Source organism: Chelonus insularis, unplaced genomic scaffold, assembly GCF_013357705.1.
Source record: "Chelonus insularis isolate UGA/USDA-ARS -01 unplaced genomic scaffold, ASM1335770v1 scaffold_714_pilon, whole genome shotgun sequence".
NCBI lineage: Eukaryota > Metazoa > Arthropoda > Insecta > Hymenoptera > Braconidae > Chelonus > Chelonus insularis.
Window position 1 is genome coordinate 461,553 of NW_023276795.1, and position 19,779 is coordinate 481,331.

General features: G+C 27.5%; 1 protein-coding gene across 1 annotated transcript in view; it reads left to right on the plus strand.

Annotated features, from left to right (window-relative positions):
• The window catches only part of LOC118073825 (neurotrimin-like), a 97,090-nt gene that overhangs the window by 42,847 nt on the left and 34,464 nt on the right, over nt 1-19,779 (plus strand). Inside the window, exon 2 of the mRNA XM_035094552.1 lies at nt 12,137-12,231. Coding sequence (XP_034950443.1) covers nt 12,137-12,231 — 95 coding nt within the window. The remainder of the gene's footprint in view (nt 1-12,136; nt 12,232-19,779) is intronic.

The window sequence follows — 19,779 nt, forward strand, 5'->3', positions numbered from 1 at the left end:
TTCGACCGCCAAGAGGGACTTTTAACTCTCGAGTTAATCGAGGACTCACTTGTAGAACTTGTACGACGTCATATCGCCGTAATGTTGCACTCCCCATTCTCTCTTCCATTCTCGTCTCGTTCTATTCGTTCTGCGAATATTAATGGTACACTGCGTATGCCCGCGGTGGTTGTTAAGTTTAATTGTGACGTGTGCTCGAACCAACTATAATCGGGACGAGGGGATCGTTAAAGTTATTAAAGTCGAAAAGCTCGCAATTTACACGCGATAGCCAACTCAACAGCACATACCAAACAATATATTACAGACAATAATATTATTTACGAAAATAAGAATATTTATTCTGCATTTTTATTGCATCATTTCCTTCGATTATAAATTGTTTTAGTTTGTTGGTGAGGAACCTTAATGATAATGGAAAAATTAATCTACTGTCTGATGTATGGATTATTTAGTTAGAATGTTTTTTAAAAGTATTGCAGAAATATTAATTTTTCAAAAAAATAAAATTATTCTTTCATGATGTATTTTGCAACATAATGAAGAAAAATATTACAAAACTCCGAATTTTGGAAATAAAGATTATTATAATAATAAGATGGTAATTTTATGTAATTACTTTCTAATTTTACTTTATTTTTATTTCATCTTTTCGAAAAATGAAAAGACAACAATAGTAAGAATTTTAAATTCAGCAGTGAATTTGGATAACCAATCGAATTCAAAATAAAAATGATATAATATGAAATCATATTTAACCAATAAAAATAAAGCAGGTAATTTCACCTATTTTATATTTTTTTTATTCAAATTATTCAATAAGAAAAGAATACGTATATTTAATAAGTATGATAAAAATATTGATATATCTTTATTCATTTGTTTGTTCCTTATATAAAGTGTTTGTATGTAGAATATATTATTTGGTTGGTGATAAAAATTTCAGAAATGAATTCTCCATGACACACACATAGATGATTTTACACAAACATACGCTTCAGATGCAGATGAAGCATGAAACTAATTTTCATGATGGAACTCGTACAAAAAAATGTTGAATTTTAAATCTTAAATTTTTTACGTCAGAAATACGAGAATAAATAGAAGTTATTTATGAGTTGAAACAATTTCTTTCCTTCATTAACAAAAAACAATTACTTATTCGAATGAGAAATAAAGTTTACGATGAAAACAAGTATCTCAAAATAATAAATTTTCATATCTAATTGGATATTTTTTTCCTCTTAAACATTTTTACATGCATAGTTAACACCGTTTCTTTTCGGCTGTGACATTTTCTTTGTTCCGTTTCAATATTAAATATTTTCCTGCATAGAGTGTGAATCAGAGCACAATAATATCTTCTGCATGTTACCCAAAAATTAGATTTGTTCAATGGTACTTCTTCTTTTTTTATTTTTCTGTATATATAAAGCTTGATATATAAAAGACACATACATACATATATATATTGATATTTTGGAAATCGAGGAGGGTTGGAGGGGGGCTGTAGAACGTAATTTTCATCGTTTGAGTTTATAGCTCGTGCAACAAAATATTTCTCAATCCAGGTGAGTTTGTAAAATTGAACAATAGTGAATAAATGAATCCGAAAAGCGAATTGGCGAATCATCAACAGTCAAATTTGTCAGGTAAAGTACGAGTATGTGATTTTTAACAAATATCGATTGAATTGACTACTTGATTGTTGTACTTCATCGTGATGCTCTACTTTAAATCACACAAGGTGGAATAAAACATTTAGTATTTTTTTATATTTTCTGGCCAAATTTTTACTGCAAAAATAATTGTGGTTAGTAAAACTTTCGAAAGTTTGAATATTCATAGTTTTATGTCGAATTTTTTCTAATTGTACCAATAATAAAAATTGATACAAAAAACTCATGCATCTCTATTATACTCAATTTAGTATGGATAATAGTTATTTGAGCTCCAAACCACTCTATTTAATAATTGATTTTTATAATTGTTGGTCAGCAAAACATGAATTTGATTTTTAAAGAATTTAATTTTTGCAATAATCCAGTATTCTATTGTCACTATTTTTATTCCATAATATTTTTCGTCAAAAAAAAAAGGGGGAATAAAAATGATTTAAAACAGCAATAGAATATTTCTTTTGTTGTATGATAGGTAACTAAAATCAACGTATGGTAGTGATATTTCTTTTGTAAGGAATTGATTTTCGTGCGTGTCAATACGAACACTATATCAGATTACAATTCTATAATTACATTATATACATTTATTCGTTACGCTCACTGTCTAGTAATGTATTTATTCGACACCCACTTTTATATCCAATTCTTGCAAACAAGCAATGTTCTATTCGTTCTTTCTCTGTGATTTGCGCATGTCAATCTCTCTGACGCCAATTTATTCCTGCGTTGGTTTTGCACGACTACATTGATGTAAATTGCACTTGCGAGTAATTTAGAAACTAAATGAATCGCAAAGATTTAGGTTGACATTATGTGAGTCTTTTAAAAATACCTTCAAATATATTGAATAAATATTTACATACATCATTTGGAATAGTTTTTAAAGGAAAATTATTTTGTGTTGAATAAAACGAAAGATTATGTATCTAATATCATTATATTTATTTATTTTTTTGCATAATCTATTATTTTTCTACACATTTTCCAATCTTTTATGAAGCTTTAGTTTTCTGCAATTATTACTTTCATATTGTTCTTCAGTATCGTATCAATGTGTTGGTACAGAAAATACAAAGTTATTTTTCTTTTTGAGTTATTAACATTTTTCAAATATTTTCTCACAATTGTTAAAAATTCAATCACAAAGAGAACAGTTCTTCATACAACAGTACACCAACGCGTATCAAATGATAAAGAATTTTTCATATAAAATTGTATAGAAAAATACATTGATAAAAATTCGATTAAAATTTAATTGATATGATATGACAGTATATTCAAATGAAAAAATTTATTAATAACTGTTAGTAGAGAAAAATTATAAATACTATATTGAAAAAATAATTTCAATAGTAAAACGTCCTTTTACTAATGAGGTTTTATTTTAATTTAAATTATTTCGCTTACACATAAGAACAAGAGTGAATTTTTTTTTCCTTATTATTTTAATTGTATAAAATATAATGCTTAGGAAAGTGTAATAGTAAAAGTAGATTATTTTTGACATAACAAATTAACGAAAGGAGAAATAAACTGTTGGAGAAAATCTCTATGTGCAATGGAAAAAACGGGGGTTGAAATATTTAATCTAGAATACATTAACGAACCATCTGGATTGTTTTAAAAAAAAAAAAACAAAATGAATTGGAATGAATTTTCTTTCATATTTCTGCATGTAAAATACAGTAGAACAATACGTCTTATTGTTTCCTATGCTCCATCGTAATCAATAAAAGACAATTGTCAATTTGTGTGATTAATTTGCTTGTATTATTGAATGTAAGGTAATATGAATTCAATCGATCAAGAGAAGTAGTGAGCTTATGTAATTTTCTTATCGAGATATTGCGAAATAATTTATCAGAATTTTCAAAAAGTTGAGGTCAATGAATCGACACAAGTTATTATTACATCTAATCGATTTTAATTAAAAAAAGAAACTTTTTGCTACCGTGATCCATTATTCCTTTTTATTATAGAATAGAGTGATAAAATCTTTTAGCAATAATATGTTATTATAGTATAAAAAATCAGTGGTGTTAATAGGAGAATAAAAATTTTTAATGTTACTCAAAACACAAAATTTAATATCGATGTTATAGTCATGTTAAGAGCAGCATTATGTATTATAGGTATGGTATTAAATTGTTATTATCTTCCTACGTCATGTTTATGAGTAGCAACGTGTATGTCTCACCACAACACAGACGGATTTATAAATTTTTACTTGTGAATACACTGCAAATACAAGTGTGTTATTCTTGTAGACACTTTTCACACGCCAGGCACTAAAAACTTTTTTTAAATAACGTTAAAAGAACATTGCTAGCGACATCGTATCATTAGTTTTGTTACAGTCTCCATCTTACTTTATCTTCCCCTAATAATATTTCAATAACTATATACGTGTCGTCTATTCAAAATATTTCTCAATTTTCGTTACTCTATATCAGGTAATTGATATTAGGTTAAATTGATGGTTGAATAATGAATCATCAGATTGATAACGACCATTAATTATTAGAAGAAATAAATCTTGATTGCTCACAAATAAAAATTTTTAAAAACATTTTAAATAACCTGACATATTTCATCGTTCTATTCTAATGATGTGTCATAATCTAACACCACAAATGAAAATATGAATCACCATATTTTGCTTCAATATTTTTCATTATGTGGTTAGGTGTTTTTTTTTATAGATACAATAATTTTTAAAAAGAGCTTCTTATTTTATACGGTAGAATATCCAGTTGCATCGGGTGTTTCCCTAGTATTTTTACAAGAATATCTGAGACAAAATAGAGAAAGAGAATAGGCACCGGACACTAACTATCCAATTAAGGAGCATTCTAAGTTATTAGATTTTGTATAGGCGACGTGGTACATTCTTACGTACCTCCAAGCTTCTTCATTTTAACAAGGAAAATTTTATAGACTGAGTAGTAAATGAGAAAGAAGCAAGAAAATTACTGAATTGCAAAGTGTGTTGCTTAATTAAAATAAATTCAAAAAATCTATTTAAAATCTCGAGAATGATAATCTGATGCAAAAGACAACCTCACAGAGCTACTTGATTACTCATGTCTTCATGTATTAATTAGAAACTTTTTATACAATAATTAATAAAAATATTATTAATATGTTGAATTATAAATTTGAAACAATTTTATCATCGTAATGAGTCTCTTGAAAATGAAGTACAAGAGGATTTCATGAGTCTGTCATTCGTGGTTAGCCACTTGAATATGGCAAAAATCATTAGCGGTTGTTAAAGGTTTAAGAGAGCAGTTAAAACTGGATGAGTTTCGAAAAGAAATTTCAGTATCAGACTCATAGTATTTTACCAAGAAGAACTTGATAATTCTGTACTCGAATATACTTTGAGCACTACAGTTAAGAGTTTCTACTTGTCATGACCCGTAAATATAATCTACTTTTGCCTGCTTTTAGGTATTTCTGTTTTGTATGCACGCTCGTATGTATTGTTATTCACGTATGAGAGTATAGTATTCAAAATTTCTGATTTCATAGACTTGTAGTGATTTCGTTGACTATTTTCATTGTTTGTCAAGTGAAAAATATTTTTTGTTTAAGTTCATTAGCATGAGGATGTGGGAAAAATATATTAATCACCAAAAGAAATAAATTTTGCCATTTTAATTCCATCTAATGGTGAAGAGCTGAAAGAATGTTAATTCGGAGATTTATTAGGACTTAATTATACTTTCCTGACTTTTATTGGTATCGTTGATGAGATGGAATGTTATTAGCTCACAAAGGTCCTTTTTTAACGACTTTAATCATCATGGTTTTATATTCTACAATTTTCAGACTTTATTATTATTGTTCTTTTTAATTAATTCTTTCTGTTACATCATAAAGCTCAATAAATTCGTTTAATTAATAGCCGTTAATGGAATAAAGCAGTTGTTACTATAAAAATAAAAAGGTGGTCTTTTACAAGTAATACCATTTTTCATGCTGTCGATTTAAAATCATTAAAAATTTAAGTATTCTTTTAGAATGCCTTTGAACTCTATTTCCGACTTTTTTTGAATGACAGCTTAAAACACAGGTCTGAGATAAATAATTGCTCGATTATATTCTGCTCAATTAAACAGCTTAATGAACGTGGGGAAAATTTTTTATTCAACCAAGTATATTTTTGGACAGTTGGTATTAAAAAAATATCATCGATCGGAGTAGCAATTTAAATCTTTAGTCTGGAGTTTTCAATATGGTCCAATAGAATTTTGAGACGCCTTGCCTGATAAGGAAGTCCAGAAGAAAAGAAAGACTAGGATCATTTATTGAATAAAATATATTAATAAATTCATTTATTACTATTAATTTATAACTTTGCTAAAAATATATTTAATAATTTCTTTAAAGAAATTAAAATACATACAGGCCCATGTGTGGTAAAATGTCATTTAATTTGGGAAGCTTTGAACACGTCTATCATTAGTAAATGTTAAACCACTTTATTATAAAAATAATGATTAGTTAAAGAAATAAAAATAATAGGAGATTGTTAAAAATATACTTACGTGAAAAATTAGTCGCACGATATATACACTGAAACTCTCAGTCGACTTAAGCGTTAATAATTCGCGATCATAGATAACGTAGTCAATGAGTGTAATTTCTTTCTTTGACGCATAGCGCTACCTTTTTTTTTTAACGAAATACCATGATTGTTATGACCTATTCTAATACTTTTAAACATTTTGTGTTCATAATAACTAGAGATCAAAAGAGCTTTTTTTTATCGCAATTGATCGAAAATATTTTATTACACGAAACTAATACTTTTTAAAATAGATATAAGTCTTTCTTAATTATTCAAAAATCGTCTGATGTTGGAATAATACCAGCTTCATATTTTTAATCATCAGAAAAAGTGATGTTAATGGTCGGAAAAAATTTTTAAATTCTGAAGTAGAATAAAAGAAGATTTTAAAGGGTTTATGACACTTTTAATTGCTTTCAGATTCTTTTTTTTCGACGATTCATTTAACCTATCAATGAATTACTTTAATTTCAAACTCGAATTATTTTTGATGATAAAATCGAATGTGTTCTTTAAGAATTTTGTAGTTTAAATGTGAACTTGATGATTACGCTTTTCAATAGAGTCACTTTTTCTTCCGCACTTTTCAATTTCCGGAAGCAATTGTCCTGTCGTGATTGTACAGCACCTAGTAGTTTGCAGTGGTTTGTAGATGATCGGTTCAAAAAGTAGGTCAAATTGATTGCAGCCTTGTTTCTTTAAAGAGAAATAAGATGAATCAATGACTCAAAGAAGTTTTGATAAGTTTTGAAGATACGACCATTATATTTCCAGTTCAACTGGATAGTAAGTAAATAAATTGAATTTGTAAATAAATGAGCTTGGTGATAGTCATTAATACAACTTTAAAAACAATTGAAATGTTGAAAAAAAAAATAATAAAAGTTTTATTCATCGTTTAATCGTGAACTGGTAAAAGGAGAAAAAGGATCAAAAGAAACAGCTAATTATCTTAATTATATGCTTCTTTTTCTTCGGTCGTTTTGTGATGGTAAAAAATTTCTTACTCAGCTAACGATCGATTGTCCGCAAGGTGATATGTTAGAAAGAAGCCAGAGAAATAACCATCGTAAGATTATCTTCTCCGTTTCTCGGCTTCGTGGTTTCCTCACCCATAAGTCTTAAAGCTCTGTAAATCTTCTTCAGGATACTCATATTTTAATAATATTGTATAATAAATGTATATCTTCATCTATCTGAAGATTGACGAACAGTATTTGTTGTTAGCAATGCACAACTGATTTGTTCATGTTTAGTATTCGACTAAGACTAGGAAACATTTAGATGTCATCTAAATCTATCCTGGCATGTTGAATAAATTTTTCTTTTCAAAATATCTCCATTTGTTGCATTACTTTGATGTCAAAAGTAATTCATCTCACGTGTTATTAGTTATTATTAGAAAATAATTACGTTGAATATGATGATTCTTCTAATGGTGGCAACAAATGTCCTAAAATGAATTGGAGATCAATGGAACTTTGGAAAAATTCATAGGAGAGATAAGATCTTTAATTATTAATAATAATATTTAAGATTACAATATTTTCTTTCAATTAATATTTTAAGTGTTGATAATAAATATTATTATTTATTTATGAATTTTTATTTGTTCAATAGAAAGAAATTTAAATAAAAATGATGGAAATTCATGGTATAATTCACTCGGGAAGAAGGATTAGATATTTTAAGTCACTCTATCTTTCCGTGCAATGTATATCGACATGAAATAATTAATTACCGTCACCTAGTAAATTTATCTGATGAATAATAACTGCTGCATGTAATTAGAATAAGCTGTCTCATATATTTTATTTGCTTGCTCGATTCTACTGACTTGTTGAAATTTCAACTTGAAAATCAAGGCATCTTCAACTACTAACACATGATCCTCGTTTAAGCAGAAGATGTAGTTTGAGTTGATCTTATTACTCAGCTGGTTGTGCTTCTTATGTTCAATGATGATATACCAACTTTACTTGAAGTATGTACTTGTTCATAATTCAATATTTACATTCGCTTTTTTCATGTCCCTTTAATGCTGAAATAAAATATTGTTTATAAAAATAAAATACCCAAAATTAGGGCGAATAGAATTAGCTAACTAGATGCCAAAGTAGTTCTTGAAAAAAAAAAATAGTTTTTAAATCAACGAATAAAAATTGACTTCATTTTTAATCTGAATAAACTCTGAAGAAAGTTTTGTCGGTTGATTTCTCTTTTGCTCTCATTTCTTTCTACATTTTTTACAAATTTTTTTCTAGATCAATTGTAATGATTATTTTTTGTAATCTTTGATTATTATTGTTAGTAAAAAAAAAATCATCTTGATCAGAGAACTCATAATACTGCCGTTGACATATTCTAATTAAAAAAAAATGCAATAAATTTCTGGTGAAGTGATTCTAATTCAATTATAAAATAAATGATTTATTAAAAATCAAGTTGAAGTATAGAGAGATCGTTCAATTATGGTGTATACGTATATTACCTTGTTACTGCACATCATACACTATTCAAATTCTATGAAAAAAATGAGATATTCTATATTTTATTTCATTAATATTTGTTCACTAGCAAATAACCAATTTATTCTATTACACGGTACATTCATGAAAAAAAAAACATATTCCTTTATTAATAAAAGTATTTATTTAAATTCAATGCTTTATATAAACCTATAGTTGACTAAAAAGCCAGATTTCATTTGCTCTTGTGTACATATATAATATATACGATAAATAAACATCACTATGAATGAAATTCAATTTTTTCATAGATATAAATTTTGTGGTGCCAAATTTTATTTTTGTATTTACCCATTTATCTTTAAAATAAATTCATCATTGCTGTGGAATATAACGTTGAATTATTTTTTATCAACAAAATTTGATGTTAAATTAAAAATATTGATTCAAAAGCCTATTTTGTCATTGCAATATGTACAAAGAAGTAAATTGTCAAGCTCTTAATGGATTTTGATGAATTATAGTGAAGGAATGATTTTTAATAGTGACATTATTATATATACGATACATCTTAATAGAATTCGATAATAGTGAAGAAAAGACGTAAAGTTGTGTGAGAAATTGAGAATGACACGTACAAGAATCTTGAATCACTCGGTAATTCGATAATCTTATTGGTTCAATAATATTTACCATCAGTCTACTTCCCCTTTGGGTATGCTTTTCAAATTTAATAGCAAGTAATACTTGGATATTCTAGACCATCTCTCTACTGAAAACTTATATCTACATCATCATCTCTTTTCATCGAAAATATAATTGGTTTGCATATTATTTTTCATTTTTTTTTTCTCAACATCTTCCGGATGATATTTCTGACGTTTATGTCGAGATTCGGGACGAACTGAATATTGAAGAAATGTTAAGACGTTGGAGTAATGGATAAAGAGCAAAAAGATAATGAAGACAAAGCTAAAACTCGATGTCAAGTTTCAGCAGATTATTGTACTATCTTTTAATAGAAAGTCGACTTAAATAAAGGTAGAATAATCTCTATTATATATTTTTTATATTCTCTTGTGGCTGTTGGATTTTGAATAAAAAATTTGTTTAAGGATTTTGAATTGTCATCAAAAAATAAATTTATTTAAGCCATAACAATTATCCCGAGAATTGGTTCTAGACCAAGGGAAACGATTTAAATCTTCCTATTATTTTACGGATTAGGCAAAAAAGCATCGCGCCGACGCGGTAGTGACTTTTGCACCCCTCGTCGGCGTCACCGTAATCTACCCCAAACACGCGATCTTTTTGGCGAATATAAAGCCGTGCAAACGCTTCGTCGACTTGCACGAGAGTCATTTGTGCATGAGGAGCCAGCATAGAGGGTAACTGGCGAGATTCTTGGAATCATTTTTTCTCCCTGAAATTGAAGAGGCGATTTATCGTGCTGGGGTTATAAATAAAAATCCTTCATTTTTATTCTTAAATCAGCCGTGTAAAAAATGAACAAGTTGTTATTTTAACGACTAAATATCTAGAACAAAAAATCATCCATGATAGTTATTCATATTTCATTTTTATTATAACCACTAACAGTAAATTATTATTTATACCTGACAATGCGTCAACGATATTTCTGAAGTAGTTTCGAAGAAGTACTGAAGAAATAAAAAAAAATATTTACTGCTTTAATGATTGACTGAGTTAGAAAAAAAACAACACTCATTTGAATATCTTGTTTAAGTATTTAATTATTTTAATATTATCTTAAAAGTAATTAGTGTTAACTATGAAGTAGTGCTCACATACTTCACATGTGTTCATTAATCTTGAGATAAATTCAATTCTCCTTAATTAAGTTAGTCCAAAGTATTGAAATTTACTCGGAAAGTTATAAAAAATTTATTATAAAATTATCCCCGTCTGAAATCAAGGTATTTCGGTTGAGATTAATTTTTTCTTTAGATTTTTTTTGCTGTATTGGAATTAAATATTATTAAAAAACAAAACCTTTCTTTTAATAAAAAAATTAATTAATTGTTTAAAACTTAAGCTATTTAAAATCTAAGTTCCCCTTTCTCTCCATTTAAACCAGTGACAATTAACTACAAGACTAGATTTTTTAATATTCATTCGAAAACGGTTCTTTAAACTTTCGTAAAAAAATTTATACAGTGTGAATACATTTGTAATTAATTCTTTGTTGAAAAAAATCAAGTTTTATCATATCGTTGCTAAAAAATTAAATTATTAATAATAATTATAATTTAAACTCTCCTATCAAATAGGCATCAACCTTTTTATGTTTTTTGAAGTAATAAAAGATAAATTAATCAATATGCAGGAAGCTGTTGTGTAGTATTTGATATTTAATATAAAATATAAATTTTAGTTCAAAGGGTCCTAGATCTTTTTTTATCCTTCAAAATACCTTGAATGGTATTCTGCAGAATTTTTTCGTCCGCATGAAATTTTCTTTCTATCAAAAGCGGATCTCTCAAAAAAGCTAATCACAGCTTATCAATTAACCTGCTTGCGGTGATTCTAGAATAAAAATGAAAACCATTGATAAAGTATTCATGACTAAAATACAAGATTTTTAATAGAATTGTAAGTAGTTTTGAACACTTTTATCTGCATTTAAATCTAATTTATAAGATATACGATTAAATGTATGTATGTATTTCATTAAATATTCGCACGTATTTTGACTCCGAGATTTTTTGAAAGTCAAGATATATCGAATCGACATGTAAAAAAAAACGAAACGGTTTAGAGTCGTGACCGCAATATTTCGAGATTTTTCTAACGTTGTCTTTTTTGAAATAAGAGGGAATAATTCAGATAAATTTTTTATTTTTATCTTACAATTAGTACGAGCACATCTTTTATTTAAATGGAAAAACCGATTGAGATTGCTGTCATAGCAATAGGATCCTTGATATGTCACTCATTATGACAGTATTTTATCGTACGAGCGATTAAACCCGACTGATTCATCAAACTACTCATATGTGTTTGGTCATTCGTCTGAGTCTTTACATGATGGGATATCCCGCGAGGCCTTCAACTGGAATATATACTACACGAGATAGTTATGTACTGTGATAGAATTACATTACCCCTATGTTCCTATTATGAAACCAACCCCAAATTCTGTCCAACATTTTCTTGCTCCTCTCACTTAGCTTTTTTACGGCTGACTACTCTCGGTATCCGCGCTTCTTACCCAGACGGATTTTCTTAATAAGCATCATCTCGTGCTTTTCATCACTAAGATTTATCTAGCATTATTCTGTTATTTTATCAATGTCAGCTTTTTGCACAATTACTTATGTATTTTTTTTTTCTCTTTTATGTAAATTTTATATTCCTGGAGTTTAAGTAACTGACAATTTTCCTTTCAGATCCCAATTTCAAGGAGCCGATAATAAACGTCACAGCATCTGTTGGAAGAGAAGCAATATTAGCTTGTGCTGTACAAAATCTTGGTACTTATAAGGTCAGTATTTTTATCAATTATCATTATTTTGACTGATACTCTTTTATATAAAAATTTACTCAATACTGATATTGATTTGTTTTTAATAATAACATCACTGAGAGAAAACTTTCGTAATAAACAATTCAATTGAATTTAATGAAATTTTGCTTGAAAAAAGTATTTTGATATTTGGTTCAAGATTATGACAAGTTTAAATACAAGTGACAGATTAATTTTTATTTTCCAAGATAGTATGAATCTTAAAAAAAATCAACAATTCAATAAAACACTAGAATAAACCAGTGGTCAAATAGTTTTGTTTAAAATAATCCACCACAATGACAATGTATTTTTTCACTGAATAATTCCAGGTAACAATCAGAATCTACAAAAATGTTATTATGTTAATTCGAAAAATATATTTCATTAGGACTATTCAAAATTTTGATTTTATTAATTGAAATAAATATTACTTGTTCTCAGTCAATTTTTTTTTCAATGTACTACAAGAGTATTACTCAACACAATTGGTACTAAATTTTTATTTCATAGAGAACGATCTAAATACAACTTCGATGACGTAAAGATTTGTTGAATAAAAATAGCTCAGAGTAAAGATATCTCGAATTCAGGTCTTCTTATTGAATAGTGATTTCGGTCAATAACTTCGTTGGACTACAATTTGATTATATATTTAGATGCATCATTCAAATGAATGTACTATTTAATATTCCATGTTGTTAATTAAAAGTATCTCCAGTTAATACCATTGTAGTTTAACCACACTTGGCCTCTTTGCTCATTGAGTAAAAGTTATCATTTTTTTCCTCTCAAAAGAGATTGATTGTCAAACTACGTGTGTGTATGAATATTAAATAAATGATAAAATTGTATGTGCAAACGATCTGTTTTGTATGTACCAAATATGCGATGTATAAAAAAAACGTCAGAGTCAATGATTCTCAGTATAAGGCCCCTATTTTTGCCAATGGCTAGCTTTTGATCGGATTGTATTTATCGTATACGTATTCCTGGTACATTTCCAGTTCGATGAACCGATGAAGCGTGTATATATCGTTTGCACACATCAATTTCCGGACAGTAACAGAGATTCAAATTTATTCTACACTAAATAAATTTTCTTCCTCGTGATTTGAGTATTTGAGTCTGTATACATCGTTGAATTTTGAATAAATATTGCAGTCAGATTATAGTGTATTTCCTTCTTTTTCATTCAATAATTCAATCAATTATTTTATGAACTACTTTTTTTATTACTACCCCGTAGATCCTTTAGATAATTTATGAGAATAATAAAAGTAAATACTCGAAAGATATTTCAGTAAATATCTGAAATGTAAAGATGGGTTGAGAGTCTCTCTTCACGATCTCTCGTACCCATCTGTTATTCATTAATTTATCATTTTTTTTTATTCATTCTATCATAAATAATAGTTTATAAAATTTATTTATTATTTACTTAAATTTAATTTGTAATTTGCATATCATTTTCTGAATCCAAAATGAGTTATTACTTCATTATCATAACGATTTCAAGATACAGGAGTGGAATACAGAGTGTAATTTTCTTAAAATGGATGAGTACTAAACGTTGTTTCAAAGCTTTTCAAGCGTTCGAGGAATAAGTATGAAAATATACTAGAAAATTTAGCTCCATAAATTATTCGATATGGTTAAGTATGAAAATTCATCTTTTCTTGAAAAATGAATAAATTCTTTGTTAACAAGAGTATTAGAATATTTTTTTTAATCAAAATTATTATAGATGATATAAGCTTTCATTCAGCGTTAAAGCTTAAAGGTCAATATAATAAATAGTCAACTTTGTTTAGCTTCAAATCGAGCATATTTCTTCAATCGATTATTCATTAATTATATATTATAATACAAACCCAAAGAGGAATGCATACAGTAATTTAAATGATTACCACATTTTTAAATAATAAATTAATCATACGATTTGGAGAATTTGCAATTCTATATCAAATGTATATGTGCAGTATTAATTTATTACTCATTCAATTAAGTTAATCCTTTATGTTCATTATTAGATTCCAATATATGTTTTGCGTTTGACTGTATTTCTTTTTCTTTATGATTAGAATTCATTTAATTTAATTATCTGCCTGAAATGAAAGTATCAAATATTTAATTTGAAGAAATGAAGGATCATTCCAAGCTTCTTTTTTTTTTTTTTTAATAATATATCACTTTTCAAACTAGGAAAGAATAAAATTTATTCTGTAACTATGACAGTTTTAAAGTGGAACGTATTTTAAAAAATTACTGTTGTAATTTACAAACATATTTTTAATTAATGTGTACTAGAAAGAGTGAAATTGGAATTTTTTTCGAACAGTGTGAATATGATTTGCTGAAAAAAGTTTACAACAATATGACAGCAAGAAAAAAATTGATGCAAAACCACTAGTTAAAAAAAGTACTGATTCTAAATTTAGCAGAATTTTTTGAAACTCCACAGAGGCTTTTACAGTTGATAAAAAATTAAAGGGTATTTTTACTCAGAATATTTCAAGCAAATGGATAGTTACAGGAGACTATTTTTTTTCAAACCTCAGTCATTTTACATTTCAATATTTAATAATACTTTACAAATGAATAATAAAAAAGTCTAATCCTAACTAAACATTTCTTTTTTCCTTTTAAGTTTATGTGATACAAAATATTTTTAACAGATTTAATTATCATCACAATTAGGAGATTTTTTAATTTCTTTGAATGATGAGAAATTAATATAATTAATTACTATCACAGTGAGCAGGCTTAAAAGTCTCTTTGTTATAATACTAGTATCACCAGAACTTTATAAATAATTAAAAACAGTTTCCCATTCATTATATTCATGCATAATGCATAGTTATTAGGAGAATATGTGAAATTTCGTCTTATACAGCTTACTGCATGTCAGGATGTGCATATGTAGTACTCTATACTCAAGTGAATAATTAAAAGCTGAAACTTTTGTGTAGTGCAGCAACATTCTGAGAAGATGTTCTGAATAATAAACTCGATATCAAGTATCGAAGATTAAGACTATAATTATACTTATATTGAATTCAACATTTATCAATGTAAAGTTTATGAATACTCCAACAAAAGTATACTTTTTTGATATCTCTCACAGGACAGATTTATATGCTGGTATATACATGATCCACATAGATGAATTGAACATAAAATGAAAGAAGTAAAACAATATCCCAACATTTAGTTCGAAGCAAGGTATATTTCATTTCCACGCAAATTGCTCAATTTTATTCAATTGGGATATTGAGCAGCATCGTTTTACCCAACAAGAAGCAATCTTGTCTGTTCGATATTTCCATTTTTTATTTGAAAATTTTGTCAAGACTAACTCGGCTATTCGTGAGTTGGTGTAATAGAAAACGATAAATGAATTGCAGGCCAATTGTAAAGACGAAAAAATGGAATAGGTAGTTCAAGAGAAACTGACCATGTTGTTGCGAGGGATTGAAGTAATATGTCAGGTACCATAGGAAATTGAACAGTAATAAATCTAGATATACAGAAACTGCATTGCTTTGATATACGTACTATTGGCATTTGCTACTGTAAGGGTTTCTCTTTTGGTACATTTTCTTTTCATCGAGTGGAGTGCACCACAGAATACAACCTACACATCTTCTCGTTTCATTTCTCAATGCTTGTTCAATCGGAACATGGTAACTTTCCATCTTAAGGAGACGGAGACCTAAACCTCTTAGAATCAACAGTTGTAATCGATCAATCATTCAATGAAAAAATAAACATTTTGCTCAACTTTCTTATTATAAAATCCTTTTTTTTTGTTAATTTGCCTACACAATCTAAGTCAGACTGAATAAAATCCGAAATATAAAGCTGTAGAGTACTTGAATTATTTGATAAAAGAGTCTCAATGTTAAATTTTCAATTTATTTTCTTCTATTTGACATTCCACTGAAGCTTTAATATACTAATGAATTTAAATAAGAAATAATTAAAAAAAAAATGAGACCATTCTTCTATGTTTCAACGTTTTATCATTCTCTTTGGGTAGGTCAGGATATTTATATCTACGTTTGAGATTGAATCAGAAACTTTGTATAAAGAATGAGGATAATTTTTTATCTATTTGTTTTAGTTCTTGAGAAAGGAGTAAAAAGAATGTTACTGATTATTGACATCAGTAGATAAAAATAACATTTCCATCTTAATTTTATAGTAGAGTCTTGATAAGATATCTATTCTTAAGTTCAACTATTATAGATGAACTAGCATAAGTCAAAATTTACATTCTCTTGAACAGATATTCTTTGACTTACATATATTATAATGAAAAAAAAATCATCTTCTGTCAAATAAGCTTTCTCTTCTTCATTATTAACTTTGATATATCTGGTACATTATATTAGTGTAACCCAGTTCATTTGAAAGTTTTTTGTTATATCTAAACTATGATGATTGTGACTCTTAAGCTATACAGGAAAAATCTATATTCAGTTTATATACATAACTCTTTTTACTCAGGTATTATTATTATTATTATTATTCATATCTAGTGAAGACGACAGTTTTATTGAACCAGTGAATACCTAATGATTTAGATTGAAAATCTGTAATTTAATATTAGAGAAGAAGAAGTCTATTTTCAGTTCAATAAATCAATACTAAAATCTTGAAATAAATGATTTTCTATTTTTTTTTTACCATTCTTATCATGATTTTAAAAAATCATTTTTTTATATGGTTTGTAAATATGCTGTTTTTTTACCATTTAATTTTGCCTCAGGTTCTTCAATTACCTTTGAAATTGATTGAAATCCTAGGTAATTAATGTCAAATCCAGTCAACTGAAATAAACTGGACAATCAAATTTATTTGAAAAATTTATTTTGAAATTAAATGCTAATATTTTCAAGAGTAGAACTTTAATCTTTTTAATTATACATAAGATATGACTCAGTAGTAATTCTTGTTAAAAGAATATAAATATCTTACATCATTTTCCAGCTCTCATAATTAATAAATAAATCGTAAAAAGCTTAAGCTACTCATAATCACCCTGTTCTCACTTACTAGATGTCTTATAAGGTGTTTAAACCTATATTTTTTAATTTATCATCAAGCCAATCACTTGGAAAATATATATAATACTCAGATAAGAGAGAAAAAAAAATCCTAGGTCACGCTAACTTAATTGAGTGGACTAATTGATAGACGTAAAAGATTTTTACAAGAGTAAATTTAATGCCACAATGTACTGAATGAATAAAAAAAGATGAAAGTATTCAAAGCTGGTTGTCCATTAGCAACCACTATCAAAGATTCTGTCAAATAATAGTGTCTGTCACAAGAAATAGGAACTATAAAAGAACCCCTTGCCTAACTAATGTACTTTGGTCAATAAATAAGTAAATAACTTTGGCTTTATTTATTGAATATAAGTAGCACATGGATTACTGCCAAATGGTGCTCTTGTGGACGTCAGCATGATTCAGACCCTCTCCAATATATTATTCATCAATGTACATGTTTTGTAACTTGTCAAAGCTTAATAACTAAAAACCTCTTAAGTTGATTTAGATATTTTATCAAATTTATTATTTATATTTTATTTTTAACATCACAGCATCAACGTGGTATTGATTGGAATTATTTATATTAATGGCTTCATTCTAATCATTGAAAATCAAATCCACATCGAATGAGTTGATACTGTATGCTATTATATTATACAAAGATTGAAATGAACATTGGTATCATTTTGATATTAACAGAGATATGGCTACAAGATCATCCGTGAAACATATATGAAGCTAATACATCAACTACTCATGTGTATTCAAATACATGCAAGAACTGTAAACTTGTTGATTCCCAACAACAGATGGATCATCCAAATCGTACCATGTTCCATGCATGTTAATTATTCTGATTCAAATTGTTCTTTATTATATTATTGTTTAATTAAATAAAATATTATTTCAATGAATACGTGATATTCGAAGACTTTCATATTCACTAAATCCAAGCTATTTGCTATGGAAGTTCCGTTTGTGATCTTCATTCATTCAGACTTTATGTGTCTGACCTATCCACAGTTCATACTACTTAATTTTAAACTAAGTACTCGTTTAATCAGGTTCTTCTCTAGAGAACATAGAACTACAGTCATTGTTCATTCATTTATTTCTCTTTGTCTCTTTTTCCACATGTATGTCATGAATTTTTCAATCTGTTACTACTATTTTTTACAATTCTACCTCAGGTAAACATTATCTTGTCCAGATAAAATATTGATTATTTACCTTCTTTAATGAAATTAGTAAAAAAAAAGTTATTCGATCGATCATGTTTGTTATCAATTTATAGAGAAAAATGTAGGTACTTGTTGAAGTCTTTTTAGATTATTTTTGCCACTTCCTAGGTCTGGTTTAATACTTCAGATTTTTTCTTTCAGTTATAATCCTTTTTTAGCCCTCAATATTATTTCCCTTACATTTTTTAAAAATTAATATGTGCTTGGAGCCATGGATTTTTTAAAAACACTCATGTCAAAATTAAAGTCGCTGATAAATAATATGCAGTAATAAATTCAAAGTCAATTGTAACACATCAATAATATCAGAGGCAAATAGCGATAAGAAGAGCAGAGGGAAAAAATAATATTCAATTAATTAAAACTTATTATCTCTCAAATACTTATTAAGATAACTGTTCTCCATGCTTTTTTTCCGGCTAAGTACCTTATGCAAAAGTAAATAAATTTTTTATTTTGATCTTATTATTTATACATACACAAAAGAATTTATTAATAATACTAAAAAAGTACTCAAAAAGAATTTTTGATTGTTTATAAATAATAATTGAGTAATTTCAAATACTTAGAAACCAGAATTCAAAAATATTAAAAAAAAATCCCTATATTTCAACTCGAATATAATAATTGTATGAGAATTAATTTAGACTTAAAATATTTATGGCCATTCCAGTTAACAACCGTATGGTACAGAACAGTATCACACAAATAATATGCAAGTAATGATGACTTGCTATTTTTGATATGAATGCGTTTATAATATATATCTTTCGGCATCGCTGCTCTATTTGCAATTAACTGAATCCATTGCTAAATATATACTACACATAATGCAGATTCAAACGATTTTTAGTCAATCTGATATTTATTATTCAAGCATGACTCATGGGTTTCTCGTAAAAATGGGTTATGGTTTTTTTCACCGAGTATATTCACTTTCGCTTTGCGCGTATATCTATAAGTATATGTTCTTGAAGCACGTGCGGAATAGTGTGTGGTTAGGGTTTCGTTGCACGCTCACCGCAGTTTAAATTCTCATTCGGTATTACGTGAAACATGCGAGAATAGTCTAACAACGCCTCAGAAATTCAAGTGGACCCGTAGCGCTCTATTTTCCATGCATTTTTCATCATTTCGAATAAAAAACGAAAATGAAAAAATATTTCATGAAGAAAACGGGAGCATTCAATACTTACTGTAACTGACTGATGTTCTGACTTTCA